Here is a 25216-nt window from a genome sequence, read left to right as displayed (position 1 = left end):
GCCATCGGAAACCTGCCACTACAAGTGGTAGGTTTCCTTTAAGTTGTTCTATTTTGCGCCTTTTTTTGCGCCTAAAATGTCTCTATTTTACACCATATTTGTCTAATGTCAAAATTTGCTTAGATAGATGCGATCCTTCTCTGCGTTTTTTTTGAGACTTTTTCATATCTTTGCGACTTTTTGTAAAAAGTCTCAATGAGAAAAAGTTCTATAAATCATCTCCAGCCGACGACATTCTGCTGGCAACATCCAATCATTTACCATTTAGGAACATTCTTCAGACTAATAGTTATATTTTGGGAGGATTTTATATAAAAATCAAAAAATGGATATAATTTTATGTTTTAATGATAATATTACTGTTTCAGCTTTGTATATAGAAATGTCCTATCCCTGTTTGTCCTGTACATGGTGCGCCTATATCACATACATTATAAGGAGAACTTGTGGGGCTCAGCCACGTGTCCCTACACTGTATATCACTGACGCTTCACTGTGTGTGTATAGAGGGTGATATAAAAACAGCAGGGGGAGGAGTCAACCTCGGCAAAAGATAGTGATTGGCTGTTGCTATTATATTTTGCTGTTTCCCAATGAGGTCAGAGCCCTTATATGGAGACTGGGGACCTCCCACCTGCGGGATGTGATCAGGCAGGGGAGGGGTTAATGTGAACGACCCCGTATTATGATGGTTTATATTGTTAAGCATCATCATTGTTTTCTATTTAAAAGAATCAGTTTAAAAAATATATATTAAAAAAACATCAAGAACAGCCGTATGGCTGATGCTTATGACAAAATGTTTATGTAAAAAATAAACATGAAGTTATAAAATAACAAAAAAAAAATTTCCCATTAAAGCCTATGGGAGAGTGAAAATCTGCATACAATGTGCAGTTTCCATGCAGAATTCACAGTCAAAACAGATGGGAAAAAAGAGGAAAAAAATTGCATGCAAAAAATCTGCACTAAAATCACAAAAATGCACCTATAAACCCCCCAAAAAAAGAAAGTTGATTTATCAAATGTGTCTGATATTATATTATTTCCGATTTACGCCGATTTTCCCTGAATTGCCCCAGGATTTTGGCGAACGCGATCGGATTGTGGCGCATCGGTGCCGGCATGCACGCGACAGAAATCGTGGGGCGTGGCCGAACGACAACCCAACGGATTCCGAAAAAACGTCGCATTTTTAAAAAAAAGTGTCACTGGACACCCACTTACCTTCACCCAGCAATGGATCGTTGACTTCGTCGGGCCTCAGGGAACTTCAGCACAGCAGCGACACCTGGTGGACGTCGGAGGAACTGCCTTAGTGAATCGCCGGAAGACCCGAATCCACCACAGAGAACGCACCGCTGGATCGCGAATGGAACGGGTAAGTAAATCTGCCCCAATGTTTTCTGCTGTCCCCCCAGCAGGGTTTATGGCTGTATAACTACCTCCAGTTTCTTCCTATACTCCCTCACCAGCCTCTTTACTGTATCCTAAGGTAATAATTCAAAATATAATGGAGAACTACAAGTCCCAGAGGTTATTCAAAATGCAAAATGCAGATTCTGTCTTGCTGAGATTTCTAGTTCCACCGCAGCTTATAACCAATAGTAAGGATATTGGCTTCTAGTCTTTCCACAGGCTACACAGCTGAGGGATGCCTGTTCTTGCTGGGACTTGTAGTTACACACCAGTTACTGAATGGCAGGAGCTTCTAGAGGAGGGAAGGCTTGCATCATGGTTATACATTTATAGTCCTGCAAAGCTAGAGCTGCTATACATTATAAGGAGACCATGTCTGCCAATACATGATGAATTGTAGGATCAATATGCTGGGAGTTGTAGTTCTACAATAGAATAAAGGTGCTATACATTACTGTTGTCCAAGACTGCCAATACATGATGAATTGCAGGTTGGCTATGCTGGGAGTTGTAGTTCTAGAATAGAAAAAATCGACTATACGTTAATGGTGGCCATGCCCACCTATAAATGATGAACTGTAAGATCATTATGCTGGGAGTTGTAGTTCTACAATGGCTGCTGCATAGAATAAAGCTGAAACACACCCTGATGCGCCGATCTAATACTACTTATGTTAACAGTTATGCTGTGACTTGTAGTCCTACAATAGAATAAAGCAGTTATATGTTAATGGTGGCCATGCCTCCCCATAAGTGAACTGCAAGATGATTATGCTGGTATTTGTAGTCCTACAATGGCTGCCGCATAGAATAAAACTGATACACAAGCTGGTGCTTAGATCTAATGGGACTACTAGAAGAAATGTATTATGTACTGCATAATGGTTATGCTGTGACTTGTAGTCCCCCTATAGTACTCCTCCTAACCTCTGCTTCTGCATTGGTTGTGCACTCAGGGGGTTAACAGTAGCTCAGTATGACCCACACAGAACTGAGGAGTTTTTGTTGGAGGAGACCCCCCCCCCCTCCCCTCCTCCTTGAGCTTCAGTCTTCTCAGTGGTCCAGCTCTGGGGCTCCAGGATGCTGAGCACTGTCCTCCCTGAGCTCCTCCAGATGTCTGCTGCTCCCTCTGCCATGCAGGCTGCTGGAGGCTGGACCTGCTCCTCTGAGTCTTGCTCACACAGTGATGACAGCAATTGAGGAGATGCCTTGCACCTACATGCAACTGGCTGATCACATTCTGCTCAGCTCCTCAGCAGCAGCAGCTGCACTCTGTGGAGAGGAATAAGGAGCCTGCAGCAGGACCCCTGCACTGGGCACCCCCTCAGCCCTAGGAAGATGCTAACATGATGCCACTATAAACACCCCCCTGTGCCAACCTCAACCTGTGATGCGCTGCTGCTGCTGGAGATGCTCCTCTATGCCAGTCTGCCTCGCATCTTGGAGACACTGAGGGATGGCATCTGAATTGCCTTGAGTTGGTACAGTGTGGGCTTCTCAGACTTGGCTTCAGTTCAGTTCCTCCCCATGTGGGGGCTCACTTGATCACATTTTCAAGCACTTTTCGTCTGAAATCCCTGTTCTGTACAATAATAACAGGCTCCAGCAGTAGATGAGACTGAGTTGGGGCTGAAATAGGGAAACCAAGACCATCATCATGAAGCCCCCCAGAAGATCTGGACTCTGCTCCTCCAGCCTGGTGGGATGCCTATGGATCTATGTTCTTCTCTGCGCTGCTTGCGCTAATGGGGAGATCACTTGCAGACACTGTCACGCCCGGATTCAGCTGAAGGATTCTGGATTACTAAAGGAAAATATGGGGAAACAACATAGGGTGGTGAGGGAAGTTCTTCAGAACTCTAGTGGAGATGCGAAGGGTGAAAGAGGAGCAGAAGTCCTACAACTCCATGTTGTCAATGGCAATGTGCCAGGAGACCTTAAAACAAAGTCCAACCACCAGGAGTCAACTTTCCACCCCAGTAAGAGAAGTGGATCTGACAGGAAGGACCATAAAGCAGCTCGATTTGGGGATGACACCAAGGAAAACAGAAGGTGGTTGACCAGGGTGAGGAGAGACCAGTCTGGAGTCAATAGACTTGGCAAGGATATCTTACTGCCTTCTGACCCCAGTGATGAGGACCCTCTGACCAGTTTCCCTATGGAGGGACAGAAGATCAGAAGATCTGATAGCAAAGGGTCCAAGGAGGATGGAAGGTTTAACCGGGCAAGGATGGAGGAGATGAGACTTAGTAGCACCAGTTTCCCTTTGACTGGAGACTCTGCTCATAACCAAGCCATGGTTCACTGGACTGGGGGGCACAACAGCAGTGTGAGTAACGCTCCTAAATGTTAACCCTGTTATCATGCTTAATCACAATAGGTTGAAGGGTCATTTGCATATATTTACTGTAGTCGTGTCGGAGAATATTCTTGTTTCAAGTTTTATATTCAGTGATGAGGTGATAATGTAAGCAGTGTAATTACCCAGCTTTATACCTTATCATTCCAGCATCATCATAGTAAGATCAAGGTCCATTTACATCCATTTACTGAAGTTCTGTTCACACCCAGAATATTCTTGTTGCAATTAGTTACATTTTTATTTAGCTCTTACAATAAGCTGGTGTTGTGTGAATACCTTCTGAATACCAACCTTGTCATTCCAGCATCCTCAAGGTCCATTCACATACACGTTTACTGTAGTCGTGTCGCAGAATATTAGAATGTTGCCAGAAGCCAAGTTTTATATTCAGTTGTTACAATAAGCAGGTGTTAGTGTATGCGGTGTGACTATCCCTCCAACATGCTAAGCTTATCATTCCAGCATCCTAACCATAAGATCAATGACCATTTACATGTATATAGTGTAGTCGGCGCAGAATATTATAATGTTGGGAGTGGTAAAGTTTTATGGTCAGATATTATATTAAGCAGGGAGTTGTATAATAATTGTGTGTATAACCAATCCCACAGTCTTCATAACAAGATTAGGTTACATTTGTATACATCTACTGTAGTCGGGTCGCAGAATTCCTTTTACAATGTTGCACGTTGTCAAGTTCTGTCTTCAGCTGTTCTAAGAGGTTAATGGCTCTTTTAGGTGTTATTATAGGGATATTATATATAGCAACACATGCTGCAGTGACTGAACCCATGTATTATAACCACGGAGATGTCATAGTCTACTCTGTGCGACTCTTAGCACCAGCATTTCCAGCTGGAGGTAGTTACTAAATACCCTGGAAGAGTTTTGATTAATTCATGTATAGATATACTATGGGTATCTATACCAGGTATTACTAACACCCTATTATTAAGCCAAGAGACCCCCTTTATGTCTGCTGCACAATACCTGACACAGCTTTCTGTGTTACCATTCACAGCACTGTCTGATTTATGGGGGTCTCCAACCAAGTTCAGGGAGACCCGACAAACATGACATTGTCCTCAGGGGAAAGAGTCTATGGCTGTGTGCATTGATTTAGGGCAGGGGTGGTCACTGCAGGGAATAAGGGGTTAATACAGTCTGCTAGAAAAGCTGCATATTTTATCATACCACCAGGAGAGGATCTTCTATTAAACTCCACATTGCCAGGCTGCAGATAAGCCAGTTTACTTATAATCCCAGGAGAAATTTACTGGAGAGTAATGAGTTAATAAAAACTTTACAGTATATAATATTACAATTCTATAAATAGAAAACAAAATCACCATAAGAATCTTCCTTACTGTGAACTGCTCTCTCCTGCGAGTGTTGCACTTTATTAATTTTTTTGTATTGTGCCATTCCCCAAATCCGCCAGCAGGTGGCGCCATTGCAGTCCCTATTTCTCTGCAGAAAGGGAGAATATAAAAATCTATCTTCCATTGTGTGAGTTATTCTGTGGTGTTTTCATGTGATATGATGTAATTCTTGCTAAATTATCCATTTGATTAATTCCTGTTGTCCCGATGTGGGATTTCATCCAATTTTTTTTTCTCAGGAGACAAAATGTGACAATATTTCATATTTATGTGGCTCTTAGTGTCCTCTATCCTCAGACTGGGAGATAAGGGGTTAGCTGAGACCCATTTTTTAGTATTTGGTGAGGAGGATGGACAAATAGTTACTCTGTTGTAATTGTCATTTTAAAGTGAAAGTCACATGTGGAGGGATATGGGGATGCAGGTGCAGTTTTGGGTTGGGTTTGTAGGACCGATCACCATCTCTGGGTCTCCCTGTGATGTAAACTGGGTGCAAAGAGAGGTTTTCTCCTAAACCTTGCTGCAGGGATGTCACTAGTCAGTGTCAGATACCAGTCACCAAGTATAAGGATCCCATACAGGTCCTGTACTCTACTGGTGACACCTACTGTATACTTACCTTGTCTCTGTGACTGCATATACCCATAGGCAGAGGTTGGGTTTATTGTGTAGTTCTAGCCAAGTGACGGGTTGAAGGATGGTATGCAAATGAGCCTGAGGGGCTACAGGCTCCATAGGTGTTAATAGAACCTGGAGCCCCTCAGGCTCATTTGCATACAATCTTTCATCCTGGTGGTAGACGTCCTTTCATATAATATTTTATTTACTTTTTGTGGTATTACATCTGAATGGCGTGTTGTGTTACTTGTCTTTGTGCATATTCTTATTTGATTTGTTTTTGTGTATTTGCACTCTTAGTTTTCTCATTTCTTGTGATTTATATTTCTTGTTCCTATCATTTTTATTTCTGCTTTTGCTCATGTGTTTGTATTTATTATTCCTCTAATTATGTTACATTTCTGTTTATCCTTATTTTGGTTTTAAATTGTTGTTTATTTTAAATAATTATAATTTTATTGTATAGAAAAATAAATATGAAATTCATGTCTTTCCTCTTTTCTTGTTGATGCAGTGAAGGCTATTAGTCAGTTATGTCTTCTCCTTAGTGGCCCCTTATCTCTCTTCTCCATTTCTTCCCCCTCTATTACTTTTATCTTCTCTCTTCTTATTCTATTTTCTCTTCTCCCTGCTCTTCTCCTCTCTCTTTTCCTCCTTTTCTTATCATTCATTTCTCCTATCATTCTTTTCACCTCTCCTCTTCGCTTTCATTTTTCTCCTCCCTTCTCTTTCTCATCTCCTCCCCACTTCTCTTCTCTCTCTATTCCTCTTCTCGCCTCTCTTCCTCCACTCTTCTCCCTCTCTTCCTCCACTCTTCTGCCTCTCTTCCTCCACTCTTCTGCCTCTCTTCCTCCACTCTTCTCCCTCTCTTCTATCCTATCTCTCTCCTATCTTTTATCTCACTTTCTTCATCCCTGTCCTCTCTTCTTGACCCTTTCTTCTTACTGTCTCCCTTTCTCCTTTCCCCCCTCAGTTCCTCCATCTCTCTTCTTCTCTTACCTCTTCCTCATCTCTTCACTACTTCTCTTCATCTCTCTTTTCCCTCTCAACCTTCTCCTCTCTTCTCTCTTCATAGTTTCCTCTCTCCCTCTTTTCCACTTTCTCCTCTCTTCCTCCTCTCTTCTCCCTTGTCATCCTCTCCTCTTCTCCTCCCTATCTCTTCCTCTTCTCTTCTCCCTTACCATCCTCTTCCTCTCTTCTCCCTTACCATCCTCTTCCTCTCTTCTCCCTTACCATCCTCTTCCTCTCTTCTCCCTTACCATCTTCTCCTCTTCCTCTCTTCTCCCTTACCATCCTCTTCCTCTCTTCTCCCTTACCATCCTCTCCTCTTCCTCTCTTCTCCCTTACCATCCTCTCCTCTTCTCCTCCCTATCTCTTCCTCCTCTCTTCTCCCTTACCATCCTCTTCCTCTCTTCTCCCTTACCATCCTCTCCTCTTCCTCTCTTCTCCCTTACTATCCTGTACGCTTCTCCTCCCTATCTCTTCCTCATTTCTTCTTCTATCCTTCTTTTCTCTTCTCTTCCCTCTTTTTCCTCTCACCATCTCCTTCTTCTCTACTCTCTTCCCCACCCTTCCTCTTTCTCTACTCTTTTTCCTCTCCCCATCTCTTTCCTCTCTCTCTCTTCTCTCTTTCCCCGCTTCTTACTCGCTTCATCTCTCTTTTCATCTCCCTTAATATTCTTATCAGGGCCTGTAGAAAGCTGGATGACATGTAATTTAGTACATTACATATGGGAATGTTGACAATTGACTCATTGCTCAAATGTGACAATTTCTTTGCGTCTTTAATTTTGACGCCACCTATCAGACAATTTACACAAAAATAAAACAAAAGAATAACCATTCAGTTATTCAATAATTCTGGTATCCAGCACCAATGGGAATCCATAAAATGAAGCCAGAAAGGTTACAATGTTGCAGTGTTATACTGAGCAGTTCCCCTCTCTTCCCTATAGATGTCTGATACTCAAGAATATTTGCTAATCTTTTATAAAGTAAACTGCATGTAATGACATTTTATAATGAAAATGGATCAATACAAATCATGTGACGCAGCAAATCCGGGAGTTCATTGTATTATGTTGATTTGGGATGATCTGCTGCGTAGTGTTAACTATCTTAGTATTGATGTGAGGAAGGGGTGACCCTATACATATCATTACATCTATGTCTGGGAAAGCTGGGTGACAACATACACTGCTACTGTTATCATATCCTGTATTATACTCCAGAGCTGCACTCACTATTCTGCTGCTGGTGCAGTCACTGTGTACATACATGACTTTACTTATCCTGTACTGATCCTGAGTTACATCCTGTATTATACCCCAGAGCTGCACTCACTATTCTGCCGGTGGTGCAGTCACTGTGTACATAGATGACATTACTTATCCTGTACTGATCCTGAGTTACATCCTGTATTACACTCCAGAGCTGCACTCACTATTCTGCTGCTGGTGCAGTCACTGTGTACATACATGACATTACTTATCCTGTACTGATCCTGAGTTACATCCTGTATTATACTCCAGAGCTGCACTCACTATTCTGCTGCTGGTGCAGTCACTGTGTACATACATGACATTACTTATCCTGCACTGATCCTGAGTTACATCCTGTATTATACTCCAGAGCTGCACTCACTATTCTGCTGCTGGTGCAGTCACTGTGTACATACATGAGATTACTTATCCTGTACTGATCCTGAGTTACATCCTGTATTATACTCCAGAGCTGCACTCACTATTCTGCTGCTGGTGCAGTCACTGTGTACATACATGACATTAAGTATCCTGTACTGAGTAGGAGGTGAGATGAGTATGAGGTTGGTGAATGGAGGGGGCGCTGAGTGTAGCAGGAGGGTCCTACAGATGTGTGGGTAGAAAAGTGCAGATTATTTAAAGCAGAGCTGAGTTGAGAAAGATTAAAATGTCAGGGCCCAGAATATCTCAGTGTGGGGAGGCGTGATGACTTTACTGTGTGCACCAGGGCATGTGCCTCTCCATGCTATCTATCTATCTTTCTATCTATCTCCTATCTATCTATCTATCTATCTATCTATCTATCTATCTCATATCTATCTATCTCATATCTATCTCATATCTATCTATCTATCTCATATCTCTCTATCCATCTATCCCATATCTATCTATCTCATTTCTATCTATCTATCTATCTATCTCATATCTATCTATCTATCTATCTATCTATCTATCTATCTCATATCTATCTATCTATCTCATATCTATCTATCTATCTATCTATCTATCTATCTATCTATCTATCTATCTCATATCTATCTATCTATCTCATATCTATCTATCTATCTATCTATCTATCTATCTCATATCTATCTATCTATCTATCTCATATCTATCTATCTATCTATCTATCTATCTATCTATCTATCTATCTATCTATCTCATATCTATCTCCTATCTATCTATCTCATATCTATCTGTCTATCTATCTATCTCATATCTATCTCCTATCTATCTATCTATCTCATATCTATCTATCTATCTATCTATCTCTGTATCTATCACACTGTGCCCTCCTGAGATCTCTCCCATCTTCTGTGGTGATGATACATTTCCATCTCACAGTCTTCGGCGAGGGATAGTCGGAGTTTTTTCTCCACGTCTCGGATAATCTTATAAATGTTCTTCTCCGCGTTGCGTTCGGTTCCTGCGTCGCTCAGTCTGTAATTATGTTTGTTCCTCTGAGTGGTGTACATGTGTTTCTTCTCTTTTTACTATAGAACAAGATAAGAAAATGGCTATTTGCAGTCTGTTATTAAGGTGGAAATCGGTGTAATTTAGAATCTGCAAAATTTTCTATCCTGAGCGATTCATGAGCTGTCAGCAGTCACTTCTGCAAATTACCTGCTACAACTACTGAGGAACTACAAGGACACATCCCCCCATGTGCCTGGAGGAGCCATCATGGTCACTTTAGAGGGAACCTGTCAGCATGTGTGACCATACAGACTGCTGCCAGTGCTATGTATTGTCCATGGAGAGATGTGTAATCAGACCTCTGTATATGTTGTTAGTAGCAGCAGGACTGTGATATATGGATTCATATTCCAAGATTGTAGCTTCACCAAGTACATTGAGGGTATGTCCTCACACTGCTGTGCCCTGTGCTCTTTGCAGCCAGTGTTATGTGTCATCCCTAGAGGGATGTGTACTCAGACCGCTGTGTATGTTGTTAGTAGCAGCAACAGGACTGTGAATTATGGGTTTATATTCCAGGATTGTAGCTTCTCCAAGTGCACTGCAGACATGTCCTCACCCTGCTGTGCTCTGTGCTTTCTGCTTTATCTATTGCACAGACTGCCCAACCAAACAAAACTCTAACAAGTTTTTGGTTGAAAACCACAGCAATCACTCAACGTGGAATTTAGAGTAGCAGGCCCCGGCAAACCTGGACAAACTACAATCCTGGAACGTAAACCATTTTTTACAGTCCTGCTGCTACTAAAATTACATTGAACACATTTATTCAGGGATGATACATAACACTGACTGCAGAGAGCACAGAGCACAGCAGAGTGAGTACATGCCCCCAGTGCAGATGGAGAAGCCACAAGCCTGGAATATAAATTCATATTTCACAGCCCTGCTGCTACTAACAGGCAAAAAAGTTTGAGGACACATCTCTCCAGGGACAATACCTAACACTGGCACAGAGCACAGCAGTGTAAGGACACCACTGCAGTCTGAATAGTTACACACCTCCTGACAAATCCCTTTAATAAGAGCCATGGGGTGAATTTCACACATTGTATGGGGATCTATAGTGCAACCTATATATCTGTGTAGCAATAACTGCCTACTATATGTAGTATATTCACATGCAGAGTGTGAATGGGACTGTATATATACCTGTCTGCATTGTCCCACCACAGCTGTATATGGTGACCACTAGGGGGCGCACCAGCTCAGCTCACCACAGGTACTGCAGCCATCATTAACCCTTGCATGCCCCTGCTATCAGTGAGTGTGCGGTGGGCAGAGCAGTTGTCTAGATGTAAGTGCTGCATCAGTGCTGGACCCAACCAGACTGTGTGATGTGATTACCCACAATGCACCGCCCATGACACACCTGACCCTCTTTATGGATGTTGTCAGAGGGATGCGGAGGTGTCAGACGTGGCGTCATTATGTGTGATGCAATGTCTGCGGTGTATCCAGGAGGGAGAGGAGAAAATACACTGATAACATGGAGGGTGTGCATTATACATATATACAGGGGCCCCTTAAAGGGATAGTCCAGTGGATTTGTATTATAGCTTCTTTAGGTGTCCCGGAGTCTGTCCTCACACTGCTGTGCTCTGTGCTCTCTGCAGGCAGTGTTAGGTATTATTCCTGGAGAGATGTGTAATCAGACCTTTGTGCGTGTTGTTAGTAGCAGCAGGACTGTGATATGTGGATTTATATTCCAGGTAGCTCTTCCAAGTGCATTGGGTGTGTTCTGGCACTGCTGTGCTCTGTGCCCTCTGCAGAGATTGTAAGGTATGTGTAGGTGTATGTTGTTAGTAGTAGCAGGACTGTGAGATATGTGTTTATTTTTTTGTATTTTATTTTTAGGAGGATAGTTTCTGATCCCCTCTATAAATGACTTGAGTTCTTCATATAGTGTGTAACTGCAGAGTCATCCACTACAATTTATCAATATATCTCTCCTTCACTCTCCAGTGTCAGATCACAGGGGGTTAATGATAAAGGCAATGACACAGAAAATGTCACCGGGGCCTCGTGTTACCACTAAAAACGTGTAATATTATTTCTGAGAAGATATTGATTTTAATATTCCGGACTTGCACAGAGGCAGGTCCTCCAGAGCCTCATATATTGTGTCATCTGCTAATAGGAGAACTTTACCCACTGGTGACATTATTTTTATTGTTCTATGGTATCAGCTACTGACACTGTATTATAGCAGATATATTCTTGTACATAGGGGACAGTATTATAGTAGTTATATTCTTGTACATAGGGGTAGTATTATAGCAGATATATTCCTGTACATAGGGGGCAGTATTATAGTAGTTATATTCTTGTACATAGGGGGCAGTATTATAGTAGTTATATTCTTGTATATAGGGGGCAGTATTATAGTAGTTATATTCTTGTACATAGGGGGCAGTATTATAGTAGTTATATTCTTGTACATAGGGGCAGTATTATAGTAGTTATATTCTTGTACATGGGGGCAGTATTATAGTAGTTATATTCTTGTACATAGGGGGCAGTATTACAGTAGTTATATTCTTGTACATAGAGGGCAGTATTATACTAGTTATATTCTTGTACATAGAGGGCAGTATTATAGTAGTTATATTCTTGTACATAGGGGGCGGTATTATAGTAGTTATATTCTTGTACATAGGGGGCGGTATTATAGTAGTTATATTCTTGTACATAGGAGGCAGTATTATAGTAGTTATATTCTTGTACATAGGAGGCAGTATTATAGTAGTTATATTCTTGTACATAGGGGGCAGTATTATAGTAGTTATATTCTTGTACATAGGGGGCAGTATTATAGTAATTATATTCTTGTACATAGGAGGCAGTATTATAGTAGTTATATTCCTGTACATAGGGGGCTGTATTATAGTAGTTATATTCTTGTACATAGGGGGCAGTATTATAGTAGTTATATTCTTGTACATAGGAGGCAGTATTATAGTAGTTATATTCCTGTACATAGGGGGCTGTATTATAGTAGTTATATTCTTGTACACAGGGGGCAGTATTATAGTAGTTATATTCTTGTACATAGGGGGCAGTATTATAGTAGTTACATTCCTGTACATAGGGGGCAGTATTATAGTAGTTATATTCTTGTACATAGGGGGCAGTATTATAGTAGTTATATTCTTGTACATAGGGGCAGTATTATAGTAGTTATATTCTTGTACATAGGGGCAGTATTATAGTAGTTATATTCTTGTACATAGGGGGCAGTATTATAGTAGTTATATTCTTGTACATAGGGGCAGTATTATAGTAGTTATATTCTTATACATAGGGGGCAGTATTATAGTAGTTATATTCTTGTACATGGGGGGCAGTATTATAGTAGTTATATTCTTGTACATAGGGGGCAGTATTATAGTTGTTATATTCTTGTACATAGAGGGCAGTATTATAGTAGTTATTTTCCTGTACATAGGGGGCAGTATTATAGTAGTTATATTCTTGTACATAGGGGGCAGTATTATAGTAGTTATATTCTTGTACATAGGGGCAGTATTATAGTAGTTATATTCTTGTACACAGGGGACAGTATTATAGTAGTTATTTTCCTGTACATAGGGGGCAGTATTATAGTAGTTATATTCTTGTACATAGGGGGCAGTATTATAGTAGTTATATTCTTGTACATAGGGGGCAGTATTATAGTAGTTATATTCTTGTACATAGGGGGCAGTATTATAGTAGTTATATTCTTGTACACAGGGGACAGTATTATAGTAGTTATATTCTTGTACATAGGGTCAGTATTATAGTAGTTATATTCTTGTACATGGGGGGCAGTATTATAGTAGTTATATTCTTGTACATAGGGGGCAGTATTATAGTAGTTATATTCTTGTACCTAGGGGCAGTATTATAGTAGTTATATTCTTGTACATAGGGGGCAGTATTATAGTAGTTATATTTTTGTACATAGGGGGCAGTATTATAGTAGTTATATTCTTGTACATAGGGGGCAGTATTATAGTAGTTATTCCTGTACATAGGGGGCAGTATTATAGTAGTTATATTCTTGTACATAGGGGGCAGTATTATAGTAGTTATATTCTTGTAGATATGAGACAGTATTTTATGCACAATGCTTAAAGTATATTTGCAGAGTCTTGGATGTATTCAGCAGAGTTTGTGTCTTCATCTAGTTGATGTATAAGCAGATCGGAGGCGACGCTGGTGATTTCCATGATGATGGTCTCGGCTGGTGCTTTCAATTTAGAATGTGAATGCTCGGCTGGAGGTTGGCGATGCTTTTTTTAATGGCCTAACACTTGGTTTACTCATAAACACAGTTGTATTTGCGCTCGGGGGGCACAGGTCACTTCACACGTTTATATTAAGAGATTTATGAACTCGCAAAATGTCACCGGCGCGGTTCTAAGCGGAGGACTCTGGTGTCATCAATAAGGAACAGCTACAAATGGTAATTGTGAGCGAGCGCTGTGACTAATTAGACTATAATACCGCCATCTCAGGAGGCTGCGCTCGGTCCACGCCACTTAAGAAGGCGGCGAGTTTTATGGAAATATAGCATAAAGTTGTAAAGAGTATAAGTAGGCAGAATATTCTACAGCAGACATTGGTTTTGAGCCTTGAATTTTGGTCCATCCCCCTATGACCCCCACATTCATGCAGGAGCGTCTGGATCGGTGTTTAGATCAGTCACATCAAAAAGTTTGTCTTACCCCCCAACATAGGCTCCTCACAATCCTGTCTTTGATGCAGATTGATGCAAAGAAGAAAGCTAAATGATCAATCGCAACCAGTCTGTGTCGGATTATGGTCCCTTGGGCCCCCACCCTTCACCATAGACGCTCCCAGCCTCCATATTAGGTTGTGTTTTGCTGTTTCTATAGGTTCTGGTATTGGGTTAGGACCTTAGCCCACCGGATCATCCTCTGATTCTTTGGTGGGACAGTTGCAATGTGCTCCACCTGGGATGAAGAGTGGATTGGGGCAATTAGGTGGGTAGGAACGGAGGGACTGGCTTGGTAGTGGCCTTGCGGTCAGTGTCACAGTGGCTTGGTTATGAACTAGACCACATCCACCCCTGCAATGGCAGAGGCTGGAGTATGATAGATATATAGGTGATCAATCCCTGGCATGTGGCAGCAGGGAGGTGCTTAGTGTCAGCATCCAGAGAAGCAACCTGGAGACACTGGAGTAACATGGTAAAAACTAACAGTTCCTTTAATGGCAAAGTCTGAACAACAGGTAAGTACAGGCTGAAAACGGTTTTCCTGTGGTTATCAGGTCTCTGTCTGTGGGGTGGCTTGTGTGTAGGCGATATTCCTTACTTGTAGGAACGTTTTAGTAGCACAGCGCGGGACCTATTGGTCTAGATTGTTTACTTTGGAGTCCATTTGGCTCTGCTGCAGCAGCAGCTCAGGAATCTGTGTGCTGGAGAGATGTGTCTCCCTAATGGAGACTGTGGGGCACATTTACTTACCAGGTCGCTGTCGCGATCCCCGATGTGCATTGTCCAACGAGGATGAACTCTGCCGCGATTCACTAAGATCGTGCGCCTGATATCCTGCATGTGTCGCTTCCCTGCTCAGATCCGCTGGAGTTCACCTTCTTCTTCCCGGTGTATGTAAGTGCATTGTCTTGCGATACATTTTGAATTTTAAATCCCACGATTAGTCCGAATCAGTTGGGTTGTCCGACGGCCACATCCCCCGATTTGTGTCGCATGAAAGTCGGCGCGATAGCGGCAAAATCCGATTGTGTGCAACAAAAACCCCTGTTTAAAGCTGCGCAAACCAGAAATAGTCCGGAAACCCGACGGAAATGCTGTCCGCGGACCCTTAGTAAATGTGCCCCTGTATGTAAAGACCAGGAGATGCAGATTAGGACTAATTTAAAGGACATCTATCATCAGGTTACTGGTGATAGAGCGTCCTTATTAGATTGCTTGTTCCGTCTTGGAGATGGGGGACTGCTTTTAACAGGTTTTATTGCATCTTTAATACCGTAATATTAACCCTGTAAAAGTGCCGGAGGCTCTCAGGCAGACGGCACCTGAGCTACTCTCAGCTTCTGCTCCTTGGACTGGGGAGACTCCTCCTGCTCCTTGGACTGGGGATTTCTTGGGTTAATAAGATTATATGATTATTGGGGTCCCCCTCCACTTCATAAGATAAACCCCTCCTCAGCCTACCAATTCGATTTCCACTTTATGGACCATTACTATTTTGGACCTTAGGCCTCTGATTCTATGTTGGTGAAGTCTGGTTCTGGTCCAGTAACCCAGATGCCTTTCCTACCTTTCCTATAATGATGCATAATCCATAAATACAGCAACAATAGGTCATTCTGAGCCCCATGTAGTGAGTCTTGGAACAAAGCTAAGTCAATGGAAGAGCAGGGGGCAACAGACTCAGAGTTATGCATTAGGAAGGGGGGGTCATAACACAAACCAATAACCCAAATTCCTGTGCGTGTTGGTTCCAGTGGTGCAAGGACATCTGGAAGAATAAAGAGGAACCATTCAGCCAAAACACCATGCACAGTGCCGGCCTCTTGTTAGCTGTGCTTAATAGACTGGGATGTGGTCAGCAGAGTCATCTCAGTATCATTACAATGCGGTTTAGTTGCACAAGAGGTGTTCTTAGACTGCTTTGCTCTCTCTGCTTTGGGAAGTTCTGTAGTATTCAACCAGAAGCCTGCTACAGCTTTGACTCACTGCAAGATGGAGAAATAGCTCAATGCAGAAACGAAGAGCACAGCAGTGTGAGGATATGCCTCTAGTGCACTTGGAGAAATGGAATATTAATCCATATATCACAGTCCTGCTGTTAATACCAACATGCACAAAAGTCTGATTACACATCTTTACAGGGACAATACATAACATTGACTGCAGAAAGCACAGAGCAGTGTGAGGACAGACACCAGGACAGCTGGAGAAGCTACAATCCTGGAACATAAATCCATATTTCACAGTCCTGCTGCTACTAACAACTTAGACAATTGCTGCAGAAGTTTTGTTTGCTGACCTTTCAATGCTGCGCCCTCTTACATGAGATCCTATTGTGAATAGAGATTTAGGGATGAGTGGACCCTTCCGGATTCGGCTGAAAGTTTGGTTTAGATGTGGGATCGGGTACCTAATTACAGACACCAGCAATGATTTTGGGTGTTACTGGCAGGGATGAGCCCAAAGGCTGCACCCGCTTGACTCCTTAAATTTGATGGTAATATCCAACTAACTGTGCAAGTATGTTATACCCTTCTGTGCATAAAGCACAATGTGGCGGTCATACATGATCCCGTGTGTAGTGGGATCTGCCCTCATTACTGTGTGGTATGTGGGTGATGGGTGTCAGAGGTGCGGAGGAGAATGTACAGCTCCAGGGGAACCTCCGGAATCTCTGTCACCATGAACTGTGGGAATGATAATGAGCTCCAACACATAGTGACGAAGTGTGAACTAGAAACACGCAGCGGACAATGGACATCATCACATCTGCAAGAATGTGGATCCATAATGTGCCAGAGGCAAGCGGGGAAATAACAATCCATTACATATATAGATATCAGAGCGCAGGCGGAGGACGAGGCAAACTGTACTGCCATTATACAAAGTGCCGCCAACCACTGCAAATACAGCACAAATGTACACCTATCCATATACTCTTGTACAAAGGGGGCAGGATTATAGTAGTTATATTCTTGTACATAGGGGGCAGGATTATAGTAGTTATATTCTTGTACATAGGGGGCAGTATTATAGTAGTTATATTCCTGTACATAGGGGCAGTATTATAGTAGTTATATTCTTGTACATAGGGGGCACTATTATAGTAGTTATATTCTTGTACATAGGGGGCAGTATTATAGTAGTTATTTTCCTGTACACAGGGGGCAGTATTATAGTAGTTATATTCCTGTACATAGGGGGCAGTATTATAGTAGTTATATTCCTGTACATAGGGGGCAGTATTATAGTAGTTATATTCTTGTGCATAGGGGGCAGTATTATAGTAGTTATATTATTGTACTTAGGGGGCAGTATTGTTGTAGTTATATTCCTGTACATAGGGGGCACTATTATAGTAGTTATATTCTTGTACATGGGGGGCACTATTATAGTAGTTATATTCTTGTACATGGGGGGCAGTATTATAGTAGTTATATTCTTGTACATAGGGGGCAGTATTATATTAGTTATATTCCTGTACATAGGGGGCAGTATTATAGTGGTTATATTCCTGTACATAGGGGGCAGTATTATAGTAGTTATATTCTTGTACATAGGGGGGCAGTATTATAGTAGCTATATTCTTGTACATAGGGGGCAGTATTATAGTAGTTATATTCTTGTACATAGGGGGCAGTATTATAGTAGTTATATTCTTGTACATAGGGGGCAGTATTATAGTAGTTATATTCTTGTACATAGGGGGCAGTATTATAGTAGTTATATTCTTGTACATAGGGGGCAGTATTATAGTAGTTACATTCTTGTACATAGGGGGCAGTATTATGGTAGTTATATTCTTGTACATAGGGGGCAGTATTATAGTAGTTATATTCTTGTACATAGGGGGCAGTATAATAGTAGCTATATTCTTGTACATAGGGGGCAGTATTATAGTAGTTATATTCTTGTACATAGGGGGCACTATTATAGTAGTTATATTCTTGAACATAGGGGGCAGTATTATAGTAGTTACATTCTTGTACATAGGGGGCAGTATTATAGTAGTTATATTCTTGTACATAGGGGGCAGTATTATAGTAGTTATATTCTTGTACATAGGGGGCAGTATTATAGTAGCTATATTCTTGTACATAGGGGTAGTATTATAGCAGTTATATTCTTGTACATAGGGGGCAGTATTATAGTAGTTATATTCTTGTACATAGGGGGCAGTATTATAGTAGTTATATTCCTGTACAAAGGGGGCAATATTTTAGTAGTTATATTCCTGTACATAGGGGACAGTATTATAGTAGTTACATTCTTGTACATAGGGGGCAGTATTATAGTAGTTATATTCTTGTACATAGGGGGCAGTATTATAGTAATTATATTCTTGTACATAGGGGGCAGTATTATAGTAGTTATATTCTTGTACATAGGGGGCAGTATTATAGTAGTTATATTCTTTTACATAGGGGGAAGTATTATAGTAGTTATATTCTTGTACATAGGGGTCAGTATTATAGTAGTTATATTCCTGTACATAGGGGGCAGTATAATAGTAGTTATATTCTTGTACATAGTGGGCAGTATTATAGTAGTTATATTCTTGTACATAGGGGGCAGTATTATAGTAGTTATATTCCTGTACATAGGGGGCAGTATTATAGTAGTTATATTCTTGTACATAGGGGGCAGTATTATAGTAGTTATATTCTTGTACATAGGGGGCAGTATTATAGTAGTTATAATCCTGTACATAGGGGGCAGTATTATAGTAGTTATATTCTTGTACATAGGAGGCAGTATTATAGTAGTTATATTCTTGTACATAGGGGGCAGCATTATAGTAGTTATATTCTTCCTTATTTGTATATTGTGTTGTTTTAGTGTTCTGATCCTCTTCTTAGGTGCCGGTTCCTTTATCGTTACTAATGAGTTTCTGTAGATATGTTTTTGTTTACCAGTCACCCCCCGTGTATTGTCGGCCTCCCTCCTGGTTGGGATCACACATTCTGCAGGTATCCACCTGTCTGGGAGTGCGGCTCATACCTTGCATTGTGTCTGTGTGTTCTGTCTCGTGGCCCGGCTTATAGTACAGCTTGTTATTCTGTATTTTTAGCATCTCAGAATTTGCTATGGCAACAGAATAAAAATAATAAAGATTTCTTCAGAAAAGCGGAGATCTTGCTGCTTTTGTTTCCTTGTCAGGGAATAGATTGAATATTCACCTTCTTCCACCCTCACTATTTGTTCTCATAGAGGAAAGAATAATAATATGACGCCGGCGCCCGTGGTATAATGACAATGACAGAGGATTAAAAAATAAAACATACAAACACTTCATGTAGCAGCCGATCAGTTCTGGTCTCATTTGATCGTTCAGGAAGGGACAAGGTGCGGAGTACAAGGTATTTGTAGGGAATTTCGCTGAAATCTAAAGCGCTGACAACATCAGTTTTCATTCCTATTCAGTTTCTCTTCTTATTCAATATCTAGTGGCGCCGCCTGACGTTTTTAACAATTTTTGGCACTTCAGTTGTAACCAGGGACGTGTACCACTGGCATCTTTTTCTTCTTCCAATTTTCATGTGATTTATGGCCTCTGGTGTTTGCCTTGTGTTATTTATTAACTAGTCAATAGGGTATTGATAAAATTTGTGCAAAATTTTTGTGAAACTTTGCTGATTTTTTCGCCATTAAAATACAAAGGCGCAGTCACACTTGACACAAGTTTGTTGGCTTCTTTAACGTGTCCTTTGACGCCCCATTTTTATCACAGTAATTAAAAATCACCACAGGGAATAAGCCACGCCCACTTTTCATGAAAGTTAAGATGATACAGCCAGTGAGAAATTAATCTATAATTAGAAGCACTTTGAAGAAAATGGGTGTGGTCAATAACCCAAAACAGATTCATCTTTTAAAAAGTTGCAGAAAGTTTTACACAAAATCCCTTAAGACTCGAGTTATGGTAAATAAGCCAAAAACACCTCATGTTGGTCCCGCTGCCTTTTTATTTATTCAGATTTAAGTCAATTTTTTTAATTATTTTGCCAAATTTATCCAAACACAGGCACCTTTACCCGAACCCAGAAATCAGTGACCCTTTGTCACGGGTGCTCCTGCGATCCCTGTCTCGGATCGTAGGCACACCCGTGTCCCTCCGTGTGCCCCCGGAGCTCAGCGGTTCTTACCTCCCCTGGCTCCTGCGGCCGATAATTGTCACTGGCCTGATATAAATTCCTCCCGTGTGCCAGTCCGTTTCTGTGTTCCTGATCCGTGTGCCAGTCCGTTCCTGTGTATCCTGCGTTCTGTGTGCCACCTCCTGTGATTCCTGACGTGAGTCTTAGTGTGCCTTCCTGTGCTATTCTCCCTCTGTCACCCCGGATACAGACTGTCTCCTGCATTACTATCTTGGCAGCCACTACGGGCCTAGTCGCACCTGTGGAACAACCTGGTGGTATCCCACCGCAGCAAGCCCAACCCGCTTTGCGGTGGGCTCTGGTGAAGACCGGGTGCCACTTAGACTCCAGTCCCAGTTGTCGGCTAGTACCATCTCCCGCGGTTGTCCAGAGGGTCCACAGACTCCCAGCCCTGACACTCTTGAAGAAAACAGAAGGTGAAAAAATTTCAAATGATAATAACCTGGCCCCAAATCTTCCTACACCCTCAGGCAGCTTCAGCCATTCATTTTTCTGTAGACTTACAAAATTGTAGATCCACTGGGGCAGATTTACTTACCTGGTCCATTCGCGATCCAGCGGCACGTTCTCTGCGGTGGATTCGGGTCCGGCCGGGATTTATTAAGGTAGTTCCTCCGCCGTCCACCAGGTGGCGCTGCTGCGCTGAAGTTCCCCGGAACGCACTGGAATACACCGAGCCGGGCTGAGTGAAGGTAAGTGAAGGTAAGTGCAACACATTTTTTTTTAAATGCGGCGGTTTTTCCGAATCCGTCGGGTTTTTGTTCGGCCACGCCCCCCGATTTCCGTCGCAATCCACACAATCCGATCGTGTGCGCCAAAATCCCGGGGCAATTCTGGGGAAATCGGCGCAAATCGCAAATATTTGGGTAATACGTCGGAAACCGCGAATCAGGCCCTTAGTAAATGACCCCCACTGTATAAAGAACTAGTGTGGGAAAATGTAAATGGAGCGTAGTAATTATTTCATGGAGTGGATGTTATAAATGAGGAACCTAGACTTATTATTCATTAGAAAGTCATTGCTGATCCAGCTGATTTTCTTAATTGATATCTATCTGCGCCATCAGGCAACTTTGAGAAAGTGATCTTGTGGTTGGAGCGAAAAATAATCTGTTATGTTGGATTTTTTTCCAGTAAAGAGCAATTGTCAGTCATCATTGAATGGTCGAAGAGCTTGTAATATGTCCTTCACCTTGAATCCTCATAAATTTCCCTGGGCACCTTCGGTCGACATTAACATAAGTTAAAATTAAAAGTCAGATGTGAATAACTTTCAAGGAGACATGGACAAGGTATGTAAATTTAGAGCCAGGGCACCAATCTTTTCCCTAGATAATTCCTGCGCCACCTTTCACCATGGATACTGAAGGGTATCGGGAACAGGGTGCCAAAAACATCCTGCTAACTTCTACATCATATCTTACCAATTTTGGTAAAAATTTGTTAAATTTACACTGTCCCCTTTCGCTATGGATAAAAGGAAATGTACCATCAAACTCCATCATGATAAACCCGGGACACTTACTCAGCTACCGTGACTGCAGTAATCTTCTTACATTTGTTATCCATGGCCTACTTCCTTCTAAAATCAACTTTTAAATTTATGCTAATGAGAAGTGCTCGGGGGAATGGGGCCTTGTCAGAGCCACTCCGTGCTGCAGCTTCACAGGCTGTTACACTGTCTCAGCATGTCTCAGCCACAGTGGGAGGGGAAAGTTCTCCTGCACAGTGTAACAACTTATGAATCTTCAGCACGGAGGGGCTTAGTAACACTTCCAGAGCCCTTCAGGATCATCAGCATAATTTTTAAAGATGATTTTAAAGGCAGGAGGCCAAGGAGTAAGTGTCCCCAGTTTATCAGAATAGATTTCATTTAATATTTTTTGTGACACCACAATCAGGACCGTGGGATTATATAACAGATGGTCTCACTTACGGCCGCCGTCGAGTTCAGGGCTCCGGATTTAGAGGCCCTGGCTGATTATTTAAAATGTATTAACGCCAATAAAATATTTAGGCTTTAAACAACAAATTTAAGCAGGAAAATTGCATTTTATTTATTAATGGCGTTTGCAGGGGGAGTTGTCGGATTGGTGTTAAGGCGCGTGATGGCGGTGATACGGCTTGATATAGTAATTACTAAGATATTCTGCTGAATTATTAACGCTGCGCAGCGGCATCAAAATTGCTTTCTTTTTACTTTTGAACTTATGAATCTTTTACGCGAGATGTGAGATGGTGTTTTCTTTTATCTAATCGGGTCAGGAGAGGCTGCTCTCTGCACGTGATCACGCTCTGTAAGGGATGTAATCACGCTCTGTAATCCCAACAACATCATGTATTGGGTCAGAGGGGGCTTCATTGGACTCCATCTTGCATCAACCCTTTGAAAGTGACCATAGTAGGTCCTACATCATATTCTGTTGTATGGGTTAGGCCTTGGGGTAGGGGCAATAAATCTCCACTAATAACCAATAATGGTCTACTAGTGGCATCATCAAGGTTGTGCTCACTAGAGTAATGGATATTCTAGAGTAGGGGATATTCTGGTGGTTCTGACCATGATCAATGACACTTTTTAGTAGTAAAGATAATTAATTGATAAATATTTATTGGGGGTCTTTTAGATTGGCCCAATTCTCTACGCTCTTTATTAATGTTATATCGCTCCTCAAAGGAGGTAATAGGGTTCATTTTGCCCTGATGGACTACAGTATCTCAAAATTATAAGATCTTTTGATGGTTCAATTGGGCCCATTATAACATTAGAACTTGGGTTATGGACCCCCCTCCTTTACATGAAAAGTGATATCTATCAGGGTCACACTGGATCACTAGAATACTTGAGGATCTTCTATTGGGTATGAGTTGATTTCTTGAATTCCTTAGCTCAGCCCCAGCACCATGGCAATTCTTAGAGGCAACCCCTACTCAAAGAAGAGACTTGGGTCTGTTACGCACTTTGTCAGCCCTTAGGAAATAGACCATAGTATCTCCCAAGATTTATTACCTTGTGCTGGTTCGAAAGGGTCTGTTTTGTGCCATAGCTTGGACTCGAGACCCCTAAAATACATTGATGGAGTAGTGACATCTATCAGGATTGGGCTGGTGCTGCTCATCAGACACACGGATCTTCTAGTGGGCCATATGAGCAGACTTCTCTACTGGAATAGTGCCACATACTAGGGTCATACTGCCCCACAAAAATACATTAGGATCTTCTAGTGAACCCTGTGAGTAGATTTCTTCTTTTCTGGACTGGCGGCAATTACCAGGATCAGATTGACCCAATGGTCCTTCTGGTGGACCATTTGAGCAGATTTTTTCTCTACTGGAATATTGGCACATACCAGGGTTGGACTGGCCCGCCAGAGTACACAAGGGTCTTCTGGTGGGCCATATGAGATGATTTCTTCTCCAATAGAATAGTGGAATCTATCAAGGTTGGAATGGCACACCGGAGTACCCAAGGATCTTCTGGCCAGCCATATGGGTAGATTTCTTCTCTATTGGAAAAGGAACATCTACCATTGTCGGAATGTCACAGGATCTTCCAATCTGTTAGTCCAATCTGATCCTGATATGACACTTTCCCCACTAGAGAAAATCCTTAATGGTTATGAATCTAGCTATTGGGGTCCCTTAGCTTATCTTCAATTCTATTAGTCTTAAATAGTCTGCAACCCATCCCCAAAGAAGTGATTATGGTCTGTCCACCCTTAATCAGCCCCTAGAACACAGTAGCTCCCAAATTCTATAACCTGCTGTTGTTTCTGTAGGGCCTATTATTGTGTTACAGCTTGGACTAGGGACCCCAAAACTCCACTTGACATAAGTGAGTGGCACCAATCAGGGCAGTGTGGCCCACCATACGATTCCATATGGTTATACCCTTCAGTTTCCTAATTCGAGGTTTGCTAGTTGGGACTTTATTTATGGTCCTTCTTGTCCCTAAACCTAAATTATGCTGATTAAATACATTACAAAACTATTTATACATTAATAGAAAAGGGATTTGGTGTCCAAATATAATCAAAACTGATAAAAAAAAGTGGTACATCCCTTTAAATGTTCAAAATGTATTGGTTCGTGTTATAGGATTTGTACCTACAGCTGCGTCACTCATGACTTTAGTTTCAGTTTGATTTAAAAAAAAAAGTACAATCCAATCCAATGTTATCATCAAATATAATATTAGGCTGCTATTCACATCACAACCACTAGTGGCCGCAAACGGACATCTATAGGAAATCACTTTGTGATAATGTTGCAAAACAAAAGCACTGAAAATACTTCTTTGAGCTAATGCAGAGCGCATGCGGAGTGCCCTCCACTTGACATCCTGCTATAGGTTGAAGCATTTCTATGTCTATGTTTCTGGACATTGATTTGGATGAGATTGGGACCAATTGGGTTAACTAGTGTATGTATTGTTGGACCCTGCAAAACAGCCATCTATTCCCCATGAATGGAGCAACCTATGACTATAATACGATGTGGCGGTATTATTAACCTTCATCTCCTGCCTCACGGAAAGGTTAAATATCACCGTATACCGCTAATATAATCTAAGGAGTCATTGAATGTTGGTTCAGCGGGGCACGCCGATGATAAACAGAGCCATCCCGGCGCTCCGATGCCGCAGATAACCACAGATGATTAACACACTCTTGTCTTCCTGTCTAATTATATAGCAGATTAAAGCATTCATTATAGCTGATTAATGCCGTCATTGAGAGCACTGACAAATCTATTTATACCGTGCTAGTACTCGGCTGGAAATTGACCTCCGCTATCCAGGGGCTGGAGCGATACAG

At 41.7% G+C, this 25216-nt stretch overlaps 1 protein-coding gene across 1 annotated transcript in view; it reads left to right on the top strand.

The window, feature by feature from the left end:
* Positions 1-2486: 2486 nt before the first annotated feature.
* SORCS3 (sortilin related VPS10 domain containing receptor 3) overlaps positions 2487-25216 on the top strand; it is a 417809-nt gene continuing 395079 nt past the window's right edge. The window contains exon 1 of the mRNA XM_072130504.1: positions 2487-3748. Coding sequence (XP_071986605.1) covers positions 3077-3748 — 672 coding nt within the window. The 5' untranslated portion in view covers positions 2487-3076. The remainder of the gene's footprint in view (positions 3749-25216) is intronic.

Source organism: Engystomops pustulosus, chromosome 11, assembly GCF_040894005.1.
Source record: "Engystomops pustulosus chromosome 11, aEngPut4.maternal, whole genome shotgun sequence".
Classification (NCBI taxonomy): domain Eukaryota; kingdom Metazoa; phylum Chordata; class Amphibia; order Anura; family Leptodactylidae; genus Engystomops; species Engystomops pustulosus.
The sequence above is the reverse complement of the archived record's forward strand: the minus strand, read 5'-3'. Positions and strand labels throughout refer to the sequence as shown.